Below are 25,557 nucleotides of genomic sequence, written 5' to 3'. Positions count from 1 at the left end.
CCACCCCCGAACCAGATGCGCTAACCCCACTACCACTCCCCTGACCTACCTCAGGACCCGCCACAACCTCCGTAGGCCCCACTCCCAACAGACCCCCTGTAGCAGCCTCGCGAACCCTGACCTCAGCAACCTTCCCCGGCCCAGGTCCCCCTCCCTGACCACCCCAAACAGTAACTGGAGACCCGACAGCCCCCAAACCGCCCCCCCCCCCCCTAACAACAAAGCCTGCATGCCTTGTAAAAACATTTGCAATCCAAAGCACAGGAGAAAGTGGTCGGCTCACCCAACCTCTCTGGTCCGTCCTGACCAGCGGCCGTCCCTCCTGCAGAGACACCTCCATCCATCGCCCGGCTGCGATCCACTCGCCTCTGGCCAGGGTCCCCCCTGCCTGTCCGACCAGCAGCAGCATCAGCCTCAGGGTTCACAACACGGACCGCTGCCACCGGTTCCACAGCTCTTTCAGGAATGGAGTGGGCAGCACCCCTCCGGCCACAACTCCTCCCACCATCAGCCGCAGGTCTGGCATCAGAAGCCCCCGAAGGGCCGGCATCCCTCCCAACAGCTCCCAGGGGCCCGGAACCCCCTCCGACCTCCTCATCAGCATTCATGTCCGCAGGGCTCAGGGGCAGAGCATCCCCCGCCATCTCCTCCTCACCACTGCTGCTTGGAGACCCGGGGGCGGGACTTCTGGAGTCCACACCGCCCACCGCATCGTCCCTGTCCACGTGCAGGTCCTCCTCACCAGCCGCCTCACTCTTGTGCACTAACACCCGGGTCACCACCACCGAACCTGCTGGCTGCTGCCCTCCGCGCCCGGAGACAGGGATCGCTACGGCCGCTGTCCTCTCCTGCCCGGCCCGCCCACCACCTGACGCCATCTCCCGGGGACGGGACGTCGTTCGCTCCAGCTCACCAGGCCGCCGCACAGCAGAGGGAGCCACGCCTGCACTCCCCCTTGCCGCCTCACCAGTGCGCCGCCTCGCCGAACCCCCGGACCTCCCCAACCGCTCACCACTGACCATACCAGCAGCGGGGGCCGAGGGGCGGACACTGGCAGCGTCGGGACCTCGTGACTGGGCTTGGACTCAGCCGGGCAGCGCCGTCCGCTCACCCTAGTCTCCCGCTCCGTAGGCTCCACCACCCCTGTCCCCAAGAGACTCCTCCACTGCTCCTCCAGCCAATGGGGGCCCCGGCGCTCCGCCTCATCCCGCATCCATGCCAGAATATCCTCGATCGCTGCTGACATGCTGGAGCTCTTCACCACAGGTAAGTAGATAACCTTTCTTTGTGGCTCTTTCCCGCAGGCTATTAGTCCCCCCCCCTCAGCCCCCTCTTTTATACCCCCACTTAACTCCTCCCATTGACCATTACTTGACCCTGACCTTAAACCTACGTGCCCTGCACAGACTCCCCTTGTCATGTGCCCCTCCCATCCAATGCTTTCCTGTCCAGGGCTTACTTTAATGCTTCACTGCCACTCTGATACCTTTTTCTTCTTTACCTCATCTCATATGCTTTCCAAGCTATACCATTAACAGCTATCCCCATGTGTATGGTCCCATCTTATAATGTTGGAGGGTTCAAACCCCCTGCTTCTGCATTCCTCCGGTGAGTGATTGACTCACCCTGTCAATCACTCGCAAGAGGCCCGGAACTTCAGCGCATGAGTGACGTCCTCAGACATCTACTGCCTAACCAGTTGTTGGGGAACATCTGCCACCTAACCAGTTGTGGAGGAACATCTGCCTCCTAACCTATTGTGGGGGAACATCTGCCGCCTAACTAAATTGTGGTGGGACATCTGCCGCCTAACCAAATTGTGGAAGGGACATCTGCCGCCTAACCTAATTGTGGAAGGGACATCTGCCGCCTAACCTAATTGTGGGGGGACATCTGCCGCCTAACCTGATTGTGGGGGAACATCTGCCGCCTAACCTAATTGTGGAAGGGACATCTGCCGCCTAACCAAATTGTGGAAGGGACATCTGCCGCCTAACCTAATTGTGGGGGGACATCTGCCGCCTAACCTAATTGTGGGGGAACATCTGCCGCCTAACCTAATTGTGGGGGAACATCTGCCGCCTAACCTATTGTGGGAGAACATCTACTGCATATCTAATGTGGGGGACTATCTACTACGTTCCTGCCTAGCTAATATGGGGACTAACTAGGAAGCTAATTGGGGGCCTACCTACTATCTACATAGCTTATATGAGGGTTTTCATACAGGGGACAGCTATCTGGGGGACATGACCTACCAGGGGCCACTACCTATTGGGGGCATTACCTACATGGGGTACTACCTACCTAATAGCATTACGTACCTGTAACTTCCGTAAGAAACACCTTTTTCTGTTCGCCAACACAAAATATTACGATAGTGCCCCTCCCGAGACTAGACTCTGGATCCGCCCCTTCTCTGACACTTTGTCCTAGCTTGTAAGCCACACCCCTTTCTCTTGTCATCGTGACAAGCCACGCCCCTTCATAATATTGCCCAACCAAACCACCCCCTCTCTATCATAGCTTGTCAAATCATGCCCTCTTCCTAGACACAAGGTTCTGACTCTAGCTATCATGTAGGATGTTGTGTGGGTAGCACTTATATATCCAGTTATTGGCAATGTCAGAAGTTTCAGCAAAGTGGCACCTGGCAACATGACAGCAATGATTGACAAGAGTGGTAAATATATTGAGATCTGCTCTGGTCACAAGAGGCTTTTTCTCATTAAATGTTTCTTTAGGCAAATATGGCAGCACTCAGGAATCTCCTAATGCAACTTTCAACGCAGATTTGATTTTTAAACTTGTATTCTTTTTTTAAAGTAGTTATATAGTAGTAATAAATGCATTCCAATGACTAAAGTGAAATGTTACATTTTTATTCTTTGTTAAACATTGAGTTTTGAATTTGACAATTTGAAGTTGTGAATCCATTAAAGGGGTACTCCGCCCCTGGCATCTTATCCCCAATCCAAAGGATAGGGGATAAGATGTTAGATCGCCGCGGTCCCGCTGCTGGGGACCCCGGGGATCGCCGCTGCGGCACCCCACCATCATTACTGCACAGAGCGAGTTCGCTCTGTGCGTAATGACGGGCGATACAGGGGCCGGAGCAGCGTGACGTCATGGCTCCGCCCCTCATTACATCACTGCCCGTCCCCTTAATGCAAGTCTATGGCAGGGGGCGTGACGACCGCTATGCCCCCTTCCCATAGACTTGTATTGAAAGGTTCGGGCCGGGACGTCACGAGGGGCGGAGCTGTGACGTAACGATGCTCCGGCCCCTGTATTGCCTGTCATTACGCGCAGAGCGATCTCGCTCTGCGCAGTAATGATGGCGGGGTGCTGCAGCAGCGATCCCCAGGGTCCCCAGCAGCGGGACCCCGGCGATCTGACATCTTATCCCCTATCCTTTGGATAGGGGATAAGATGTCTAGGGGCGGAGTACCCCTTTAACAGCCACAGTTCTGTCCAACAGTAAAAATCCTGCTTAGACACTAATTTCCAAATGAAGCTGGGTCCACAGGTAGTATTTTGGTCAGTATATATAGCCAAAACAGGAGAGGAACAACACAGAAAAAAGAATAGAAATATATCTTGCTCTCTTGGTTTTAAAATGATTCTAAAAATACCAAAATACTATGGGGGAGATTTATCAAAATTTATGTAGAGAAAAAGTTAAAGGGGTACCCCAGGCCAAAACTTTTTTTTTATATATCAACTGGCTCAGGAAAGTTAAACAGATTTGTAAATTACTTCTATTAAAAAATCTTAATCCTTCCAATAGTTATTAGCTTCTGAAGTTGAGTTGTTGTTTTCTGTCTAACTGCTCTCTGATGACTCACGTCCCGGGAGCTGTGCAGTTCCTATGGGGATATTCTCCCATCATGCACAGCTCCCGGGACGTGACATCCTCATTGAGCAGTTAGACAGAAAACTTCAGAAGCTAATAACTATTGGAAGGATTAAGATTTTTTAATAGAAGTAATTTACAAATCTGTTTAACTTTCCGGAGCCAGTTGATATATATATAAAAAAAAGGTTTTGCCTGGAATACCCCTTTAACCAGTTTCCCATAGCAACCAATCAGATTGCTGGTTTTATTTGTCAGAGGCCCTTTGTAAAATGAAAGAAGCAATCTGATTGGTCACTATGGTCAATTAGTCAACTTTTCCTCTGCACAGGTTTTGATAACTCTCTCCCATGTGTAAACCCAGGCTATGTGTGTGCATGGTGACTGTAATATTGTGAAAAACACTGCAAATTGTTTTACAATTTATTATCCCTCTTAACGTTAAGACTTGGTAGGCTGAACAGGATCACTTCTAGACTCCAAACTTGTGTCTGTTCACAACTGGAAAAGACAAAAAAGTGTTTTAATGAATTACAGGTTCATGAATGTCAAGCCATGACTTAGTTGGAGGATATAGATTTGATGATGTTGTGTTATTGGAGGTAAGTCATATAAAAAGGTAATCTGTCAGCTCTGTTTTCTGCTAAAAGCTGCAGATACTGTTGTATAGCTGTTATGGTATAGTTGTCAATGTTATAAATTGCCATTTTTTTTTTCTCAGCCAAGTGTCAAGGAGGTGGGCCTGTGCTGCTCAAGTGTCACAGCCTAGCTTGCTTCCTCACTCACACTCACCTACTAGCTCCTGCTTGACTGACAGACAGGGCCCTTTACATCAATCAAGGCTGGCAGGTGAGGGCAAGTGAGGAGCTGTGCCAGATTGAGGCAATTAACCTCTTAAAGGGGTACTCCACTGCTCAGCGTTTGGAACAAACTGTTCTGAACGCTAAAGGCGGTGACGGGAGCTCATTACGTCATCGCCCCGCCCCCTCATGATGTCACGCCACGCAGCATTGAGCAAGTCTATGGCGTTCACCATGTAGTATCAATAACATGTTATCATATTAATACAGGTTGGTACAATTACAGTGGTAACCAATTTATATAGTCTTTTTAGTTCACTTTTTTTGGAGGCAAGGTGACCAAGATCATCAAGTTTGACACTGTTTTTTGTTTACATAACCATTTTATAGTATAGGTTTGTTAATGTGGTAATGCTTATGTATGGTTTTTTTTTTTCTTACATTTTTATTGATAAGGAGCTTTAAAGGGAAAGGGATGTTTTTCTTTTTTTTTTTTTTTTTTTTTTTTTTTTGTACTGCTGTGTAGTATACATTGTCAGAACAACACTGACAGTAAGCCTGTGAGACCTAGCCTGTGGCTTCCATAGCTAGCTGACCAGAGGCCTTGATTTGGTCTCTGACTACCATGACGACCTGCATTGCATCACAGGGTTGCCAATGTGATGCTGGCAGCGCCCTCACTCTGTCAGGCCTCTAGATACAGCGGACACAATAACCGCAGCATTTGTAGGGTTAACTGCTGGGAGTAAAGAACAATTCTGCTCCTGAAAGTTGCAGCAGGAGCCCGGCTGTCTATGACAGCTTGCTCCTGGCGCCATTCTGTGGACTCAGATTCTGAGTCCAGGAACATTCTGCGATGACTATATCCATCACAGAGCATTAGGTACCTTACCACCATGACTTATATACAGTGGTCCCTCAACATACGATGGTAATTCGTTCCAAATGAACCATCGTTAGTTGAAACCATCGTATGTTGAGGGATCCGTGCAATGAAAAGTATAGGAAGTTATACTCACCTGTCCCCGCCGCTCCGGACCCGTCACCGCTGCCCTGGATGTCGCCCTCCATCACTGTTGCCGCGTCCCCGGGCTGTCTCTGCTGCCTGGGATCATCGCTCTTCATCGCGCGGCGAAGTGATGACGACGGAGGAGAGCAACGGCGATGCTGGGGATCCTGACGCGGACGGTCTGGAGCTCCGGAGACAGGTGAGTGACCATCACAGGACCACACGGGGCACCTTAAACGGCTATCCGGCAGCAGCTGAAGCAGTCTGCGCTGCCGGATAGCCGTTTATAGGATGGCCCCGACAACATTGTATGTTGATGCTGCCTTCAACATGCGATGGCCTCTGAGAGGCCATCGTATGTTGAAATGATTGTATTTCGGGGCCATCGTCGGTCGGGGGGGGGGGGGTCACTATATAAATCATACAGCAGAAAGAGGTTAAACAGCTTAGCCCCACATCCTTGACACTTGGAAAAATAAAATGACAATGTTATAAGTTCGGCAACCACCATCATCTCCAGGAAAGGTACAGTTTTCTTTTATATCCTAACAGCTATCCAATTTTCTCCCCACATATATTTAAAGAGAGCGATTGGGTCTTTTATTTTGGGAAATTTATGGATTGTCATTCTTACACGTTCACGTAGCACAGACACACCACTAGTAATCACCACCGAACAACAGTGGTCTCCCCCAACCCCCCCCCCCCCCCCCTTTGAATAGAGCAGCGATCTGCATGTGCTTTGCTGCTAAATTCAAAGACTATAAGATTGATACAGAGATAGAGAGATACAGAGTGTCAGCCTCTGTTTATCCTAGACTTGGTTTGTCCTCTAATCCCCCCTTTCTAGGTATTATCTAGTAGGCTACTACTCACTGACTGCTCAGATACAAGGGCAGCTTTTCCACCTTTGCCCTGAACTTATAGAGCGCCTACTGTGCCAGTCCTCCTGCTCTTTGTTTCACTACATCCACATTTCTTTAGGATTAAGCAACCCCTCAGGCTTGCAGGGCAACAGACTTCGCTCCCTGCATTTATTCTCCCCAGACCTGCCTTTAAGCTATGATTGACATCTCTAGTATCTAATCAGAAGATCATTAGAGCTGTCAATCATAGTTAAGAGGAGGGGTGGGGGAAGATTTCAATACAGAGAGTTCAGGGCACCTAAGAAGAAGAGCCCACCTCCTGGGCATTTGCCATGGTGGGCGCCAGGAGATTAAACAGTGTTTTTCTCAGTAATGCAAGTTACATTACCAAGACAGTTATTGTTTTACTCATCCCCCAACTTGTTATCTGTTTGTGTCTCTTATTCTGTTAGTTCTCTCATCTAAGTTTTACTTACCATATTCTTTACCAAGGATGGGCTTATCTCTCCATATGAAGGTGCCCCACCGAGCCGAGTCCTTCAGCTGCTGAGATGGTTGGGTGGGATCATACCATGCTGTCTCCCGAAGAAGCTGAGAGGCACCTGGAAAACATATTTGTATTATGACACAATCTAAGGGTTTGGGCTGGCGTTACTCTTTTAGTGACCATGGCTCAGATGATTGGGTGGGGTTGCAAAGCAAGCTAATGCTCCTAATCCCTGTTTCATTGCAGCTGTAAAAGTCACGCTCCTGTGTTTCTGGGGAGCAGCTTTCCTCCAAGTTGTCTGCATTGGGTTCCTTCAGTGGTGGCAACTTATGATGTCAGGTGTTGTGAAAATGTACTATTTAAAATGTGATGCGGATCCTGGCCTGTGCCAGGTCCAAACTTCCAGCCAGCAGAAGAAAGGTTATCAGTGTATATAACAGATGAAGAGCCATGTTATACAGGCTGGAGCTGACACTGCAGATTTTGACCCAAAACTAGTGGATTCAAAAGGAATGGGAAATATAGAAGAAGGTCTTGTAATTCTCGTTCCTGCTGGATCCACTTCTTGCTTTGGCTCAAAAATGGCAGTGGCAGTTTTCCAAAAAAACTTGCCGTGTGTGACTACAACCTAGGTCTGTCTACAAGAGGGATCTGGAGGAGGAGCAAGGGGGCTCTAATCGATCTTTAAAACCACTAGGTAATGCCGTTTGTTATTTACTTTGTATATGCTGATGCTTAGGCACTGTTTTGAGAGACTTTGTCTCTGCAGCTAATAATTTTGTGTTACATTTATGAAGCACTTTGCACTTGATCTATGTTTACACTTGATTTTATTAATGCACTTCTATAGTATACTACTTGAGCTTCCGTTTAGTTCTGTTTAGTCCTGTTCCCTTCTGGAGAAGATTTTTTGGATTACAGCAAATGGCATTTTATATGTTTTTAACCCCCTAAGGACTCAGTGTTTTTCCGTATTTGCATTTTCATTTTTTCCTCATCACCTTCTAAAAATCATAACGCTTTAAATTTTGCACATAAAATTCCATATGATGGCTTATTTTTTGCGCCACCAATTCTACTTTGCAGTGACATTAGTCATTTTATCAAAAAATCAACGGCGAAAAGGAAAAATAATTCATTGTGCGACAAAATTGAAGAATTTTTTTTTATTTTGTACGTTTTGGGGGCTTCCGTTTCTATGCAGTGCATTTTTCGGTAAAAATTACACCTTATCTTTATTCTGTAGGTCCATACGGTTAAAATGATATCCTACTTATATAGGTTTAATTTTGTAGTACTTCTGAAAAAAATCATAACTACATGCAGATAAATTTATATGTTAAAAATTCTCATCTTCTGACCACTATAACTTTTTTATTTTTCCGTGTATGGGCCGGTATGAGGGCTCATTTATCGCGCCGTGTTCTGAAGTTTTTATCGGTGCCATTTTTGTAATGATCTGACTTTTTGATCGCTTTTTATTCATTTTTTCATGATATAAAAAGTGACCAAAAATACACTATTTCGGACTTTGGCCATTGACCGTGCAGTTTAAATAACGATATATTTTATAGTTCAGACATTTCCACACGCGGCGATACCACATATATTTATTTACACAGTTTTTTTATGGGAAAAGGGGGGGTGATTCAAACTTTTATTAGGGTTAAATGATCTTTATTAACTTTTTTTTTCCACTTTTTTTGCAGTGTTATAGCTCCCATAGGGGGAGCAAGGTAAGGGGACCTCCGCTCGCGTCCTAGCTGTTTGGGACATCGCTATTTTATCGCGACTGAGCTGCCGTGAAGCTTTTATTTTCATTTTAGATGGGGCGATCAACTTTGATCGCCACGTATAAAGGGTTAATAGCGCGCGGCACCTACTCCTGCAGAGGAGGTTTGGCTGGCCCTACAGGCATCAACTGCTATTCCCCCAGTGGCGCAAGCCACTGCAGTACAAATGGTGGTCACCATCAGCCCCGCCATTACAGAGTCTACTGAACTGGAACACCCAAGTGGGTCCTTTAGAGGGGGCACAGTCCCGTGGACCCAGCTACATGTCTCAGCCTCGGAAGCAGTCCGACAGGCGAGGCTGGTATGGCAAGTTTTCAAGTTAAAGAAATGAAGTACTTTTGTTGTCTACAGGTTATGCAACGTTTAAGAAGTGCCTGACGAACTTGTCAAGAAGTTTATTTGTAACCATTTGTGTAAGTGTATGTGCCCAGAATTTAGCCGTGATTCTTTACTAAAAACTCTAAAGTGTACCAGAACTGTGGAGCGGTACTGGGAACAAAAAGAATAATATATGTATATACAGTTAGAGTAATATGTATACTTGTATACTGGTAATATTGGTTTGAGTATACAGGATTTGGTTAGTAGCTGTTACGCCGAGCGCTCCGGGTCCCTGCTCCTCCCCGGAGCGCTCGCAGCGTTCCTCTCTCTGCAGTGCCCTGGTCAGACCCGCTGACCGGGAGCGCTGCACTGACTCTGCCAGCGGGGTTGTGATTCGCATAGCGGGACGCGCCCGCTTGCGAATCGCATCCCAAATCACTTACCCGTCCCGGTCACCGGCTGTCATGTTCTGGCGCGCGCGGCTCCGCTCTCTAGGGCGCGCGCGCCAGCTCTCTAAGGTTTAAAGGGCCAGTGCACCAGTGATTGGTGCCTGGCCCAATCAGTCTGATTAGCTTCCACCTGCCCCCTGTCCATATAACCTCACTTCCCCTGCACTTCCTTGCCGGATCTTGTTGCCCTTGTGCCAGTGAAAGCCTTTCCTTGTGTGTTCCTAGCTTGTGTTCCAGACCTCCTGCCGTTGCCCCTGACTACGATCCTTGCTGCCTGCCCTGACCTTCTGCTACGTCCGACCTTGCTCTTGCCTTATCCCTTGTACCACGCCTATCTCAGCAGTCAGAGAGGTTGAGCCGTTGCCGGTAGATACGACCTGGTTGCTACCGCCGCTGCAAGACCATCCCGCTTTGCGGCGGGCTCTGGTGAAAACCAGTAGCAACTTAGAACCGGTCCACCGACACGGTCCACGCCAATCCCTCTCTGACACAGAGGATCCACCTCCTGCCTGCCGAATCCTAACAGTAACAGTATAATGGTTATATATATGGTGATATTTATATAGTATATAATTTTTTTTCTGTTATATACACTATGATACCCAACTATGACTAACATTTTTCCACTCCCCCTTTGTGGATCTGCCTTCATGTAGCCACACCCATGGTCAAGTGGGCTGCTTAGTCTAAAATGCCCAGGCCTATTTTTGTTCCCAGTCTGGCCCTGCCTACTACCTTCAGTATCTCCTGTTCTGACAATCTGAAAAGGGTGGGGTAAATGCTGCTGCCAATAAGGCAGAGGACAATTGTGAAAGGGTTAGAAACACAGTGATACTTCAGGGTTGCGAAGAGGATATGGGAACAGAATTACTGTCAGTTTGAAGAGGACTGGGAAAGGGGACAGTACTGCTTCAAGTGAATAAGAAGTAGGAATGGGGACAACTGTTAGTGGGGGAGGGGTGTGAATGGGGACATCACAGCTGCTGGTGGGGGAGGGATGGGAATGGGGACAGTACTATTACCAGTGGTGCCACTCTGTAACATTGAGAGAGATATGTAAAGAAAAACCAAACACAATTGTGGCACTGCCTGGTGCCGTTACCTCAGGTAAAACAGGTGAAAGATACCAGAAAAACTGCTTACCTGGGAGGGTTGAACTTAGAGCTCAACACTTTATATCGCCTTGTGACAATTTCAGAGGCTGCCACCAACCCAAAGCCCGTCACAGCGAACAGAAATGCAAAAAAGCCTCGGTCGCCTGCATTGTCCAGATAGGAAAAAGAGGGTCTTTGGGGCGCACACCATGGTGACATGGATAAACCGCGAACACCATGTAAAATAAAAACATGAATTTATTATGGACAACGCGTTTCGGAAGCTTGTGCTTCCTTTATCATGACTTGATAAAGGAAGCAAAAGCTTCTAAAACGCGTTGTCCGTTATAAATTCATGTTTTTATTTTACACGGTGTCCGCGGTTTATCCGTCTCACAACGGTGTGTGCCCCAAAAACCCTCTTTTTCCTATCCGGATAATCCAGGCGACCCGACTTCTCTGCAACTCTGTAGCATTTGGCACTGCTGGAGAAGTATTTTGTGCAGCACTGTGATATTTGTTTAGAGCTGCTGCAGAGGTACAGGGAAGTAAAAAAAAAATTGTACATTTGCCAACTGACAAAGAAATGATCAGGCTATACATTTAATGGCAGGTTTATTTGAACAGTGAGAGACCGAATAACAACAAAAAAATCCAGAAAATTCCAAGGACATGCCTCTTAATAAATCCATTGGCTCTGTGACTGCCTGTTTCACCCAGCATTGAAGCTAAGCCAGCTACGCAAATTTGGTCTAAAATCCCATGTAAGGTGGGTGTGCCTCCTCCATGCAAAGCCATGCTGCCTTCCCTCCTGGTTGGCGCAAGCGTCATATTTGTTTTGTAGAAAATCTGCGGCTTTGGAGCAAATATGCCACTGGTGCTGCTTAGAATATGTGTCCCAGTGTCCTTGACTAAAATTTACTTTACTTGGACTCTTCATTGTATACTTACTGGGGTGGAGCACAGTCCGCTCTCTTTGTCTGTATTCATTTTGCCATCGAACGAAAGCCTCTCGCTTGTTTGTGTGCAATGTATTTGACTTAACATCTAAACCCCAAGGACCCGAGGTAAAGGAGACTGCCTGTTGCAAGATGAGGGAGTTGGAAGGTCCATGTAGTGACACAGACTTAAAACTAGAAAAAATAAAGATTAATTAAATTGTTACACTTTACAGCTCAAATGAATATCAGTTTTATTATGTCTTTTTAAAGGGTACTCTGGTGGAAAACACTTTTTTTTTTTTTTTTTTTTATCAACTGGTGCCAGAAAGTTAAACAGATTTGTAAATTATTTCTATTTAAAAATCTTAATCCTTCCAGTACTTATCAGCTGCTGTGTGCTCCACAGGAAGTTGTATTTCTTTCTGGAATTCTTTTCAGTCTGACCACAGTGCTCTCCGCTGACACCTCTGTCCGTGTCACGAACTGACCAGAGTAAAAGCTAATTCCCATAGTAAACCTCTCCTGCTCTGGACAGTTCCTGATACGGACAGAGGTGTCAGCAGATAGCACTGTGGTCAGACTGAAAAGAACCCCAGAAAGAAATACAACTTCCTCTGGAGCACACAGCAGCTGTTAAGTACTGGAAGGATTAAGATTTTTAAATAGAAGTCATTTACAAATCTGTTTAACTTAGCGGCACCAGTTAAAAAATAGTTTTCCACTGGAGTACCCCTTTAAGCACATTAATATGCATGGGGGGGGGGGGAGCGGTCATTTTTAAGCTGTTCACAATAAAGCAAACCTCCCCTGATTTACTAAGATTGTTGAGTTTTTATTAGTGTGAAATGTTGTTTCAGACTGGCATGATTCCATTATTTACTATGGAGATTCATAGGTTGGGAAAGTTCTGACCAGTTTTTTCTTGTACAGGATTTTCTGTGAATTTGATAGTAGACTGCCCCTTTTTGACTGGCCACACCCCTTTTCTGGTCAACCACACCTTTTCCTTGAGGTGCAAGACCTAGCTCAGGCACAAATTTTGGCACACAACCCAACAAAAGCCGGTCAGGTTTACAATACTAAATCAGACTTGCCCTCTTTATTCCAAAGGTAAATATGATAACAGTAATACCCAATTTATATAGTTTTTATGTTTTATTACCTTAAAGAGGTTATCCAGGAATAGAAAAACACATAATTTCTTTCAGCTCCATGTCTGTCTCTAGATTGGGGGTGGTTTTACAACTTGGCTCTTTTCACTTTAATGAAACTGAGCTGCAGAACCACACCCAACCTGGAGACAGATGGGAAGTTTTTGAAAGAAAGCAGCTCTGTTTTTCTATTCCTGGATAACCCCTTTAACCCATTCCCACCCTATGGTCAAGAATTAAACTGTAGGCCCATTAAAAAATGATGAGGAATAAATGATAAATGGGGATCAGGAAAAAGCAAATATATTAAACAAATTCTTCTCCACTGGATTCACCAAGGAAAATGAAAGGCCAGGTGAAATACTGCAAGCTAACGTAAACTCCCCAGTACCCAGGAAGAAGTACAGTGCCGCCTACAAAAAATCTAAATAGACAAATCGCCAGTCTAGATGGCATTCACCCCCCCCCCATGTTCTAAAGGAATTAAGTAATGTAATAGACAGACCCCTATTTTTTAATATTCAGGGACTCTGTAGTAACAGGGACTGTTCACCAGGACTGGAGCATAGCAAATGTGGTGCCAAAGGGGGGTCAAAAGGTGACCCTGGGCATTATAGACCTGTTAGTTTAAAGGGGTTATCCACCATAAGGTGATTTTAGTACGTACCTGCCAGACAGTAATGGACATGCTTAGGAAGGATCTGCGCTTGTCTTGGGGCTAAATGGCTATGTTGTGAGATTACCATAATACTGTGGCTAACTTTTTGTGAACTGGTATTTCCTGTTTGACTTTTCTTTTTTTGACTACAAATCCCATAATTCCATTTTCCTCCCTCCCACGTATCAGCCACCCCACCCATTGAAACATAAATGAGCTGCATCCATTCAAAAAGACCTGTGGTTTTCAATCAGGGTGCCTACAATTGTTGCATTAGTTGTAGATTAATCTCTCCCACCAAGCAATTCCTCCACCCATTGAAGCAGACAGGCTCCCTGTCATCAGCTGACTAGTGAGTCAGGTCTCAGCCGCATTGCAACCTGGGAAAAATCTGAGACAACAGTCATTTTGTATGCTGTTAAAATACAAATTGGGGTGAAAATCACATAAGAATTGTGAGAAAACACAATGAACTACACTAAATTTACAGCCCCTGTAGCATAGTCAAATAAAAAAAAAAATCCTGGAATACCCCTTTATACTCTGTTGTATGCAAATTGTTTGAGGGTTTTCTAAGGGATGTTATTTTTGGGTATCTTGATAAAAAATAAATGTATGACCCCATATCAGCATGATTTTATGAGGGATCGGTCCTGTCAAACTAACCTGATCAGCTTTTATGAGGAGGTGAGCTCTAGACTGGACCAGGGGAAATCGCTGGATGTGGTATTATTAATTGTGCTTATTCTGGTAGGGTGACTGTCTTGGGTCCTATTGTATTTAATATATTTATTAATGACCTTGTAGAGGGGTTGAATAGTAAAGTAGCAATCTTTGTAGATGATACTAAACTCTGTAAAGCGGAAAACACTATAGAGGACTGTGCACTGTTACAAATCGATCTGGATAGGTTGGAGGTTTGGGCTGAGAAGTGGCAGATGAGGTTCAACACTGATAAATGTAAGGTATTGCACATGGGGAGGAAAAATCCAGGCTGGGATTATGTATTAAATGGGAGAACACTTGGGACGACTGACGTGGAAAAGGACTTGGGAGTCTTAGTTAACAGTAAATTTAGCTGTAGTGACTAGTGTCAGGCAGCTGCTGTCAAGGCAGATAAAATCATGGGTTGCATCAATAGGGGCATAGATGCCCACGACAAGGAAATAATTCTACCGCTGTACAAATCACTAGTCAGACCACACATGGAATACTGTGTACAGTACTGGGCACCAGTGTACAAGAAAGATATAGTAGAGCTGGAGAGGGTTCAAAGACGGGCAACCAAGGTAATACGGGGAATGGGAGGACTACAGTACCCAGAAAGATTATCAGAATTAGGGTTATTTAGTTTAGAGGAGATCAAATAACTATGTATAAATATATCCGGGGACCTTACAGAGATCTCTCCCATGATCTATTTATACCCCGGACTGTATCTTTTAACAAGGGGGCATCCTCTACTTCTAGAGGAAAGAAGGTTTCTACAACAGTACTGACGTAGATTCTTTACTGTAAGAACAGAGGTTGATCCAGGGATTTATTCTGACTGCCATATTTGGAGTCGGGAAGGAATATTTACCTCAAGTATGAGTTTTTTTTTGGCTTCTTCTGGATCAACTCAATAGGGACTCATTAGGGTTATAGGTTGAACTTGATGGATTCTGGTCTTTTTTAAACCTTATGATCTATGTTACTATGATGTATAGTTATGTCATGAACAGGAATACATTAACATGAAATGGCGTATATTTAAATAATTTTATGTTTACCATCTTTGAAGCAAAGGCAGGAGCTGTGCTTGCTTCAGAGCCGGCGAGAAATGGCTGCTATAAGCAGCCAGGATTAACCTCTAATGCACAGCATTAACCCTTTATATCCCAGGGTTAGGGGGGCCAATTGGGACCTCTTCGTAGTAATTGCAGGGTCCTGATCAGCTGAGATGACAGCTCAAAGTCACTTACCCATCTATGTGCTGCCAGATTGTCGCTTATCGGCCTGTATAAGTGGAGCACTGATAACATTGATCAATGCTGTGCCCTTGGCATAGCATTAAACAGTGTTAGCAATTAAATGATTGCATGTAATTGCCCTCTATGGGGACTAAAAAAATGGTCCTGCATAAAACAAGCTCTCATATGAGCCTGTAGGTAGAAAATTGAAAGAGATATAATTTAAAAGGTGAGAAGGAAAAAAAAACAACAACACAAAAATAAAAAATTTGCTGTGTCATTAACGCCAAAACACCCTTGCGTCATTAAATCAATCAGCTATTGTAGCCTTTGGTATTCTTTGTGGTTGTGCTGTTCACTGTGATATATTAACCCGTCCAAGACACATGGCGTACAGGTACGCCATGGCGTCCTGGGACTTAAGGACCCAGGGCGTACCTGTATGCCCTGGACGTTTCCGTTCACCACCGGTAGCCAGGCGGTGAACGGAACAGGATGCCTGCTAAAATCATTCAGCAGGTATCCTGTGCAAACAGTTGGGGGGGTTCTGAGACCCTCCTATGTCAACGATCGCAGCAAATCGCCTCATGGCCCACGGCGATGATCGGCAGTGAGGAGAGGACAGCAGCAGCAGGAGGTAAGGCTGTGCGTCCTGCTGTTGTTTAGCAACAGCTCCCAGCATGCACAGCCAAAGGACATGCTGGGAGTTGTAGTTATGCAATAGCCAGAGGCACAAGAACAACTCCCAGCATGCCCTTTGGCTGTCTGTGCATGCTCGGAGTTGTAGTTATTCAGCAGCCGAAGGCACAACTACAACTCCCAGAAGGCCCTTCAGCTGTCAGTGCATGCTGAGAGTTTTAGTTTTGCAACAGCTGAAGGCACATTGGTTGCAAAACATTAGTTAGGGTTTGTTACCTAACTCAGTATTTCGCAACCAGTGTGCCTCCAGCTGTTGCATAACTACAACTCCCATCATCCACGGTCTGTCAGTGCATGCTGGGAGTTGTAATTTTGCAACAGCTGGAGGTTCCACCTCCCCATGTGAATGTACAGGGTACATTCACTCGGATGGGGATTGTCAGTGAGTTTCTCACTGCAAGTTTGAGCTGCTGCAAATTTTCCGCTGCAACTCAAACTCCCAGCGGAAAAATGCTGTGAACCCCCGCCCGTGTGAATGTACCCTAAAAACACTACATTACATTATACTTACACAAAATGAAGGGTAAAACACTACATATACACACCCTTACACGGTTAAACTCCCCCCTCCCCCATAAAAAATAAAAAACTTCACTGTTTCCAAAACGTAGCCTCCAGCTGTTGCAAAACAACAACTCCCAGTATTGCCGGACAGCCATTGACTGTCCAGGCATGCTGGGAGTTTTTCAACAGCTGGAGGCACCCTGTTTCGGGAACACTACCGTAGGGTATTTTGGTGGAGGAGGAAAATGCCATGCTTGCATCTGGGTCCAACTGTAATCCCTAATTTAGGTCTCAAATGCTCATGTTGCTCTCTCACTTCTGAGCCCTGTCGTATTTCAAGGCAACAGTTTAGGGCAGGGGCGGATCCAGAGTCTAGTCTCAGGAGGGGCACTATCAGAGTATAGTGTGGTGGTCAACATGCCCCCTCCCAAAGACTTGCATTGAGGGGCGTGGTGTGACGTCACAAGGGGCATGGCTGTGACGTCACAACCCCTGCAGCCCGCACCCAGGGTTCGGAACGCTGGGGCAGTGGAGTACCCCTTTAAGTACGCAGCATAGTTCCCCCACACTAGGTTGGCAGCATAGTTCCCTCACACTAGGTTGGCAGCATAGTTCCCCCACACTAGGTTGGCGGCATAGCTCCCCCACACTAGGTTGGCGGCATAGTTCCCACACACTAGGTAGGCGGCATAGTTCCCCCACACTAGGTAGGCGGTATAGTTCCCCCACACTAGGTTGGCGGCATAGTTCCCCCACACTAGATTGGCGGCATAGTTCCCCCACACTAGGTTGGCGGCATAGTTCCCCCACACTAGGTTGGCGGCATAGTTCCCCCACACTAGGTTGGCGGCATAGTTCCCCCACACTAGGTTGGCAGCATAGTTCCCCCACACTAGGTTGGCAGCATAGTTCCTCCACATTAGGTTGGCAGCATAGTTCCCACACATTAGGTTGGCAGCATAGTTCCCCCACATTAGGTTGGCCGCATAGTTCCCCCACATTAGGTTGGTAGCAAAGTTTCCCCACATTAGGTTGGCAGCATAGTTCCCCCACATTAGGTTGGTAGCAAAGTTTCCCCACATTAGGTTGGCAGCATAGTACCCCCACATTAGGTTGGCAGCATAGTTCCCCCCACATTAGGTAGGCAGCATAGTTCCCCCCATATTAGGTTGGCAGTATAGTTCCCCCACAATAGGTTGGCAGTATTGTTCCCCCACATTAGGTTGGCAGTATAGTTCCCCCACATTAGGTAGGCAGCATTGTTCCCCTACATTAGGTAGGCATCATAGTTCCACCCACATTAGGTTGGCAGTAAAGTTCCCCCAAATTAGGTTGGCAGCATAATTCCCCCACATTAGGTTGGCAGTATAGTTCCCCCACATTAGATTGGCAGTATAGTTCCCACACATTAGGTTGTAGTTCCCTCACATTAGGTAGGCAGTGGCCCCCACAGACATACAGCCTTCAGCCATACAAAGTGTATGTTTGGAGGCTGTATGTCTGTGTACTGCCCCACTTCAGGGCTCCGACCACCGCTCCTCCGGTCAGGGGTCATGATCTACTGCTATGGCCTATAGGCCATAGCAGAATGTCCTGGGACCTGAGGAGCGGTGGCAAGAGCACTGAAGATGACGCGCCGCTGGTAACTTACCATGCTCATGTCCTCACTGCTCTGCTCCTATGGGCGCACGCAGGGACGTCAGTGACATCCCTGCTTGCGCTTCCTCCCGTCAGCCCGCAGCCCCTACATTTTTAAAGTTAGCGGGGAGGCGCAGAAAGGTAACGGGACATCCTTGTGTCCCATAAAGATCTTTCGGGACACAAAGATGTCCTAAATGTGATGGGGGAAATTAATCTGGGAAGGAGAGCCCGTTTTTTTTTTTGTTTTTTTTTTTTGCTGTTCTGGCACCATTGGGGGCTTCCTGAAAGCAACATGCCCACCAAAAACCATTTCAGCAAAATTCGCTCTCCAAAATCGCATTGTCGCCCCCTTCCCATAGACTTTCGTTGAGGGGGCGGGCATGATGTCACGAGGGGCGGCCCTGAACACGGAAGCCCGCACACACATCGTTCGGAACAAAAACTTCCGGACAGTGGAAAGCGGAGCTCCGACAGCAAGGTAATGGTGTACCCCTTTAATGGCACCATGACGTACACAAGTGGGTTAAGAGGTTAATTAAAGTAAAAGTAAATTTTACTTTTGATCCTTATTTTACCTTTAATGTACTAGAACATACAAATCTCTGTATAGCAGCACATTATGAATGTGAAGGAGAATACCATTAAGGTTTTAAGGCATAGGAAATCATCTCATATACAAAAGTGTCTCAAAGTTAGTGTTTTTGCCTCCCATACATCAGGTCTTGAGATTGAGACCTAGTAAAAGAAGAGGCATAATAAAAGTTAGTGAAATAGGTGCATCCCTGACCACTGTAAGGACGTGTTCACACTTCATTCCTGTGTGGTCCTAGCGTGCAGGATTTTCTGTGTGGACATTCCGAGGTGTAAACATAGCTTATGAGGGGTCCCTTTCCTCAAGGCCCTGTGTAGTAAAAACTTCAAAGCACATTAAAACACTGACAAACAACAATGTTGCACTAAATTAGCTCTGTGCTCTTACCTTTTCCAGTAATAAGGGTATGTTCATGGCGTAATTTCACCAGAAAAACTCTGCTTGGAAATTCCTTTACAGCAGAGTCCTGTTGTTTTCAATTTGATTCTGCTGCACTAAGCACACAGCGGAATTTGCAGATGTTTCCGCCCCAAGAAATTGCAATTCCACTCTGCCAAAATGCATTGCCATCAATAGAGACGGCACATTTCCAAGCGGTCCTAACGCCATCGGAACATGCTATTTGCAGATTGTCCAATCGGGTGGACATGCTAGTCTAGTCTAAGCCACAGTCATTACAAAACAAACAGCGAGGCTTTGGTGCAATACAGTTTTTAGAGGCCAGGACAGATTAACACATCACATCATTACAACAGAAAATAAGATTTGTTTCAAATGTTCCTCTCACCTTTCAATGGATTTTGGAAATTCTGTCTCCAATGACCTGCAGGAGACATGTTTTTTTTCTGTAGGCAGCTCCATGCCAGTGCCTATGGTCTTACACAGATAATGTGAGCACTGTGACTGTACTAGTCATGTAATGTTGTGTTCCACAATGCTCACCATAGCAACCAAAAGTGAAGTAACAAGATAACTCTACAGATGGCAACTGCCACCTTGTGACTAGAAGAGGCTACTTTCACCTGCAATGTATTATTTTAGGAGGGCTTGCATCTCTTTTTTTTTTTTTTTTTTGCCCAACCAGTGGCACTTTGTAATGACACCTAAAATGTGTGGTGCAACCCAAAAAATATTATTTTGTGGGGAAAATGAAAGAAAAAAAAACAACAACGCAATTTTGCACCTTTTAGAGGGTTTCGTTTTTACGCAGTGCACTTTATGGTGAAAGTAACATACTCTTTTTATCATGTGGATCAGTACGATAAATTAATACCGATGTTTACATGTTTTACTATTACTGTAAAGCTCAAACTTTTTAAACAAAATTTGTTTACAATTGCCCTATTCTGACCCCTATAATGTTCTCATTTTTCCGTTTACGGGGCTTAATGAAGGCTATTTTTTGTGCCGTGACCTGTAGTTTTGATTGGTTTCCCTTTTGCATATATGTGATTTCAAGGCACAATTTGTGCCTCCGATGCACATACGTCAGGAAGCTGCCAAAATGACATGCCGACCTATCCATGGACAGGCACAGTCCTCATTCATTTCAATGTAGTAGTCAGTGAGTAGTCAGCTAATGACTAAGTTCGGGTCATTTCGGGTCAAGTTCGAGTCAAGTTCGAGTTTTGTCCCCCTTCATCATCACTGCTTGTCAATGTCTGAATACAGTGGTCTTCAACCTGCAGACCTCCAGATGTTCCAAAACTACAACTCCCAGCATGCCCGGAAAGCCATCGGCTGTCCGGGCATGCTGGGAGTTGTAGTTTTGAAACATCTGGAGGTCCGCAGGTTGAAGACCACTGAGGGCGGAGAGTTCACTCGAGAATAAGCCGAGGGGGGTGTTTTCAGCACGAAAAATCGTGCTGAAAAACTCGGCTTATACTCGAGTATATACGGTAAGCCAAAACTTGTAGATGCTCGTAAAATACCCCAACAGTAATCACTAGCTGACTACGCTCAGGCCATTGAAATAAAGGAGCCCCCTTCCTGCCCAAGCATGGATACATAGATAATTACGTATCTTTGCCTTTGGAGGCACAAATCGGGGCATAAATGAGCCGTTAAAATTAACACCAGAATTTTTTTCCATGCAAGGGGAGCACTTATGGCATTGTAGTCTCAGAGATCTCACATTGGTATAGTACAGAGCTGTAGGGCACACTGAAGGGAGCAGTGTTTGCCCACAGCTTGAGGAAAGGGTAAAATGATTGGAGTAAATACATCTCAGCTTAGCAGCTTGCTCTGTATTCTGTATTTTTGTATGGTTACTTAGTAGGCACAGAGCCTCTCACTAGCTACTATGGGGACAGGTCCCAAAAAGAAAGTGTATATGACTATGCAAATCCCAATGAGGTCCTTATTATGGGGAACTTAAACTACCCCAATATGAACTGGTAAACTTAGCCCTGTGAATCTTATAAAGGAAACAGGTTTCAGCTTATAGCTAAAGACAATTATCTGACCCGAATGGTGCAGAACCCGACTAGAGGGGGCGCCCTACTGGACTTAAAGGGGTATTCCAGGCAAAAACTTTTTTTTATATATCATCTGACTTCGAAAAGTTAAACAGATTTGTAAATTACTTCTATTAAAAAATCTTAATCCTTCCAATAGTTATAAGCTTCTGAAGTTGAGTTGCTGTTTTCTGTCTAACTGCTCTCTGATGACTCACGTCCCAGGAGCTGTGCAGCTCCTATGGGGATATTTTCCCATCATGCACAGCTCCCGTGACATGACATCATCATTGAGCAGTTAGACAGAAAACTTCAGAAGCTAATAACTATTGGAAGGATTAAGATTTTTTAATAGAAGTAATTTACAAATCTGTTTAACTTTCCGGAGCCAGTTGATATATAAAAAAAAGTTTTTGCCTGGAATACCCCTTTAATATTAACCAGAAGACCTGATATAGTAACTAATATGCAGGTAGAAGGACACCTAGGAAATAGTGACCACAATATAATATATTATAACTTTTCCTTCAATAACGTAACCTTTAAAGGAGCCACAAGAAAAGAGAAGCCCTTAACAGTATAAATTGGGAAAATATCTTCAAAACAAGAGTATAGACACTATAGTATAAAGGGGCAATAACCCATAGTTATTTAGGGACCTGTTATAATGGCTGTATGTGGTGGGATGGGGACCTGTTATAATGACTGTATATGGGGATGGGGACCTGTTGTATTGGCACCCACTTTTTACCCCACACAGTTGGGAACATCACTTGAATATTCTGAAGACCAAACCACATTAATCATGACCCAAGTGGGTAATGGAGACGGATTCCATAAGTGTACTATACGCAGAAAGGCTCACATGGTTGTTGTGCTCCATTGGCACAACTAAAAAGGTGAGCTCAGTAATAAGCACAGCGAGGGAGATTTATCATTGCCGTCCAGAAATGTTTTATTTTTTTTGGCGGTATTATGGTGAAAATTTTTTGCGCAGTTAGTTTGTGAGCAAAAAGGTTAGAAATTTCAAAATAGACACTTTCTGCAAAACTGAAGGGGGGAGATTTATCAATGTGTAGCTGTGTGCACTCATTCCTCCTGCCATTTTTTTGTGGTGAATTTGGCTAACTTGCGCCAAATTTATCAATAAGGTGCACATACTTTAATACATTTTGAACAAATGAAAAATCATCTCAGAACTTGCTGTAGAATGTCACTTTTCTAAGGCAAGGCAGACATGGTATGAATTTGCATTTCTTTACCATTTGCGCACTTTTTTGTGCCTTTTTCAAAAAGGCAATTATGGTAAATATCTTCCACTGCAATGTCAAAAATGATTCACTGCATTTCACAGACAGTTTTGCAGAAAGTGTCTATTTTCAAATTGCGCAAAATTTCTGTGCAAAAACATACTGAACATATTTAGTATGTGCACCTTTTTGAAAAAGGCACAAAAAAGGGTGCAAATATTACGAAAAACGCAAATTTACACCACTGCCTTAGAAATGTGTCATTCTGATGTAATTTCTCATTTATGCAAACTTTATCAGTCTGTGCTCCTTTTTGACAGGCAGAAGAAAAAAGGCAGAAGGAAAGACTGAAAACAGTCACACAATGATAAATCTCTCCCGATATGTGGCACTATTATACCCTAACAGCACAGAGTGTGCACTTTTATACCCTAGCGGCACAGTGTGTAACAATATTTTATCCAGGCAGCAGAGTGTAGGGTACTTTTATGTACTGGGGCACAGCATGTCACATGATTATATCCTGACAGCACAGTATAGGGTACTATTATGTACATTATTATATCCAAGCAGCACAGCGTGTGACATTATTATATCCTAGCAGCACAGTGTGTGACATTATTATATTCAGGCAGCACAGTGTGTGACACTGTTATATCTTTGCAGCACAATGTGTGGCACTCTTATGTCCTTGCAGCATAGTGCGTTGGAATATTATGTCTTTGCGGCACAGCGTGTGGCATTACTATATCCTGGCAGAATAGTGTGTGAAACTAGTAAGACCTAGCAGCACAGTGTGTGGCACTATGATACCCTTGCAGCACAGTGTGTGGTACTATTATATCCTGGTAGTATGGTGTGTGTGTCACTGTTATGTCCTGGCAACACAGTGCGTGGTACTGTTATATCCTGGTGGCACAGTGTATGGCACTATTATATCGTGGTGGCAGTGTATGGCACTATTATATCCTGGCAGCACAGTGCGTGGTACTGTTATATCCTGGTGGCACAGTGTATGGCACTATTATATCGTGGTGGCAGTGTATGGCACTATTATATCCTGGCAGCACAGTGCGTGGCACTATTATGTCCTGGTGGCACAGTGTGTGGCACTATTATATGCTGGCAGCACAGTGTGTGGCACTGTTATATTCAGAAGGCCCAGTGTGGGGCACTGTTATATCCTGGTGGCACATTATGCACCGTTATTACATATGGCATATACAGTATATAGCATTTTATAATTGCCTCCTATCTCAGTCTTCTTCAGAAAGTTTTAGGAACTAATGTAATGTTTACCTCCCCTCCCTTTCATAGCAATTTGTTTATTTATTTATTTATTTATTCATTCATTCATTCAAACTCTCTGTTAAAAGTCAAAAATCTCATTCTGAAACGATGCCAAAAAACACAGTGAACAAGTTACATAAATCACCCAGATTTAGATGGAAATGGTGAACAGGGTAAAACAACAAGAAAACCTTTAAAAAAATACAGTTAAATGCATTTCCCCTTTTTTTTTTTTTTTAAACCTATATTCACATGGAACTCCAATAGTACATAAAGCTCATAAGATTACTATATTAATGAGCAATAGTTATATGTAGAAATTATCTCCACGGATTTGTATATGAGGCGACTGTTACTGGGATACTTGTTGCACTGTAAATGTTTTCTTTTGACTGAACTACCTGGTCCCATTGTGTGGTGTATTTAGCCCAGGGTTATCCACACAGAATAGAATTTCAAAGAGAAGGAGGATCTGAATAGAAATATATAATTGGGTATATTAATTACACTTACTGATATTTCCTTTAAAGCGTACCCGTCAGATCCAACAACATTTATATATATATAAATATCCAAGAGGAACCAGAGCACCGAGGTTCAATTGTGCCTGCACCCACCTCACCTAAGCTGGATGTGTGCTTCACTTCGTGAAGTGTGTCCATGACATAGGTGATGATGCATGGACACAGCAGGACTAGTATGTGTCCAATCAGTTGTTTGACTGGCTTTTTCATTATGAAATACTGAAAATTTTCTAATGAAAGCAATTGCAAAACCTATTGGTTTTACATGCTTTACAACATATCAAATATATCTGACAGTGGCCATTTAAAAGATGATATTAACCCCTTCCCGCTATATGATGTATGCATACATCATGAGGGGGCTCCCGCGACAGAACGCGGGGACACGCGCTGACCCCGCTTCATATTGCGTCGGTCCCGGCGGCCATCAACGGCAGGGACCTGCGGCTTATACCGGACATCCCCGATCACGGTGATGCCCAGTATTAACCCTTCAGGCGCGGCCCAAAAAGTAAAATGGAGCTGCAACAGGAAGCCAGTGATAAATAAAAAGCTATAGGGGAACATAAAATATGTAAAAAAAAATAGATAAAAGCAGTAAAAGTGGAGACAGAAAAACTCATTGTCAAAGAAAGTAAAATTAACCCCAAAATGTCCTTAACTATATAAAAGGTAAACTCATTAGTACATGTCACCTGTCTAACCCAGGAAGAAGTTGAGTGCCGCCTAAAAAAAATTAATATAGACAAATCACCAGGTCCAGATGGCATTAACCCTTGTGATCTAAGGGAGTTAAAGGGGTATTCCCTCCAAAGGATAGGGGATAAGATGTATGATCGCAGGGGTCCTGCCGCTGGGACCCCACGCGATCTCGGCGCAGCCCCCGGCGCTGCCTCTGAAGCCAAGATGTGACGTCACGGGCACGCTACCTTGTGACGTCACACCAAGCCCCTCCACTCATGTCTATGGGAGGGGGCGTGATGACATCATGTCTCAGTCTCGGAGCCAGCACCCGGCACAGAATGCCAAGGGCTGCACTGAGATTGCGGGGCAGGATATTGGATAAGATGTATAAAGCCAGAATACCCCTTTAAAGGGGTATTCCAGGAAAAAAAATAATTATATATCAACTGGCTCCAGAAAGTTAAACAGATTTGTAAAGTACATCTATTAAAATTTTTTAATCCTTCCAATAATTATCAGCTGCTGAAATTGAGTTGTTCC

The 25,557-nt window shown here is 44.9% G+C and overlaps 1 protein-coding gene across 4 annotated transcripts in view; it reads right to left on the bottom strand.

Annotated features, from left to right (window-relative positions):
• TEKTIP1 (tektin bundle interacting protein 1) overlaps positions 1-19,734 on the bottom strand; it is a 75,112-nt gene extending 55,378 nt beyond the window's left edge. For 2 of the 4 annotated variants that reach the window (XM_056569706.1, XM_056569693.1), the window contains exons 1-3: positions 19,601-19,734; positions 11,627-11,808; positions 7,008-7,133 (exon numbers count right to left, since the gene is read on the bottom strand). In XM_056569706.1, coding sequence (XP_056425681.1) covers positions 7,008-7,133; positions 11,627-11,808; positions 19,601-19,674 — 382 coding nt within the window. In that variant the 5' untranslated portion in view covers positions 19,675-19,734. Of the gene's footprint in view, positions 1-4,034; positions 4,358-7,007; positions 7,134-11,626; positions 11,809-19,600 lie in introns of those variants that run through there. The other 2 variants (XM_056569701.1, XM_056569714.1) reach the window with 2 other exon arrangements.
• Between the last annotated feature and the right edge of the window lie 5,823 nt (positions 19,735-25,557).

Source organism: Hyla sarda, chromosome 1 (genome assembly GCF_029499605.1).
Source record: "Hyla sarda isolate aHylSar1 chromosome 1, aHylSar1.hap1, whole genome shotgun sequence".
Taxonomy (NCBI): Eukaryota; Metazoa; Chordata; class Amphibia; order Anura; family Hylidae; genus Hyla; species Hyla sarda.
This window is presented reverse-complemented; position numbering and strand designations above follow the sequence as displayed.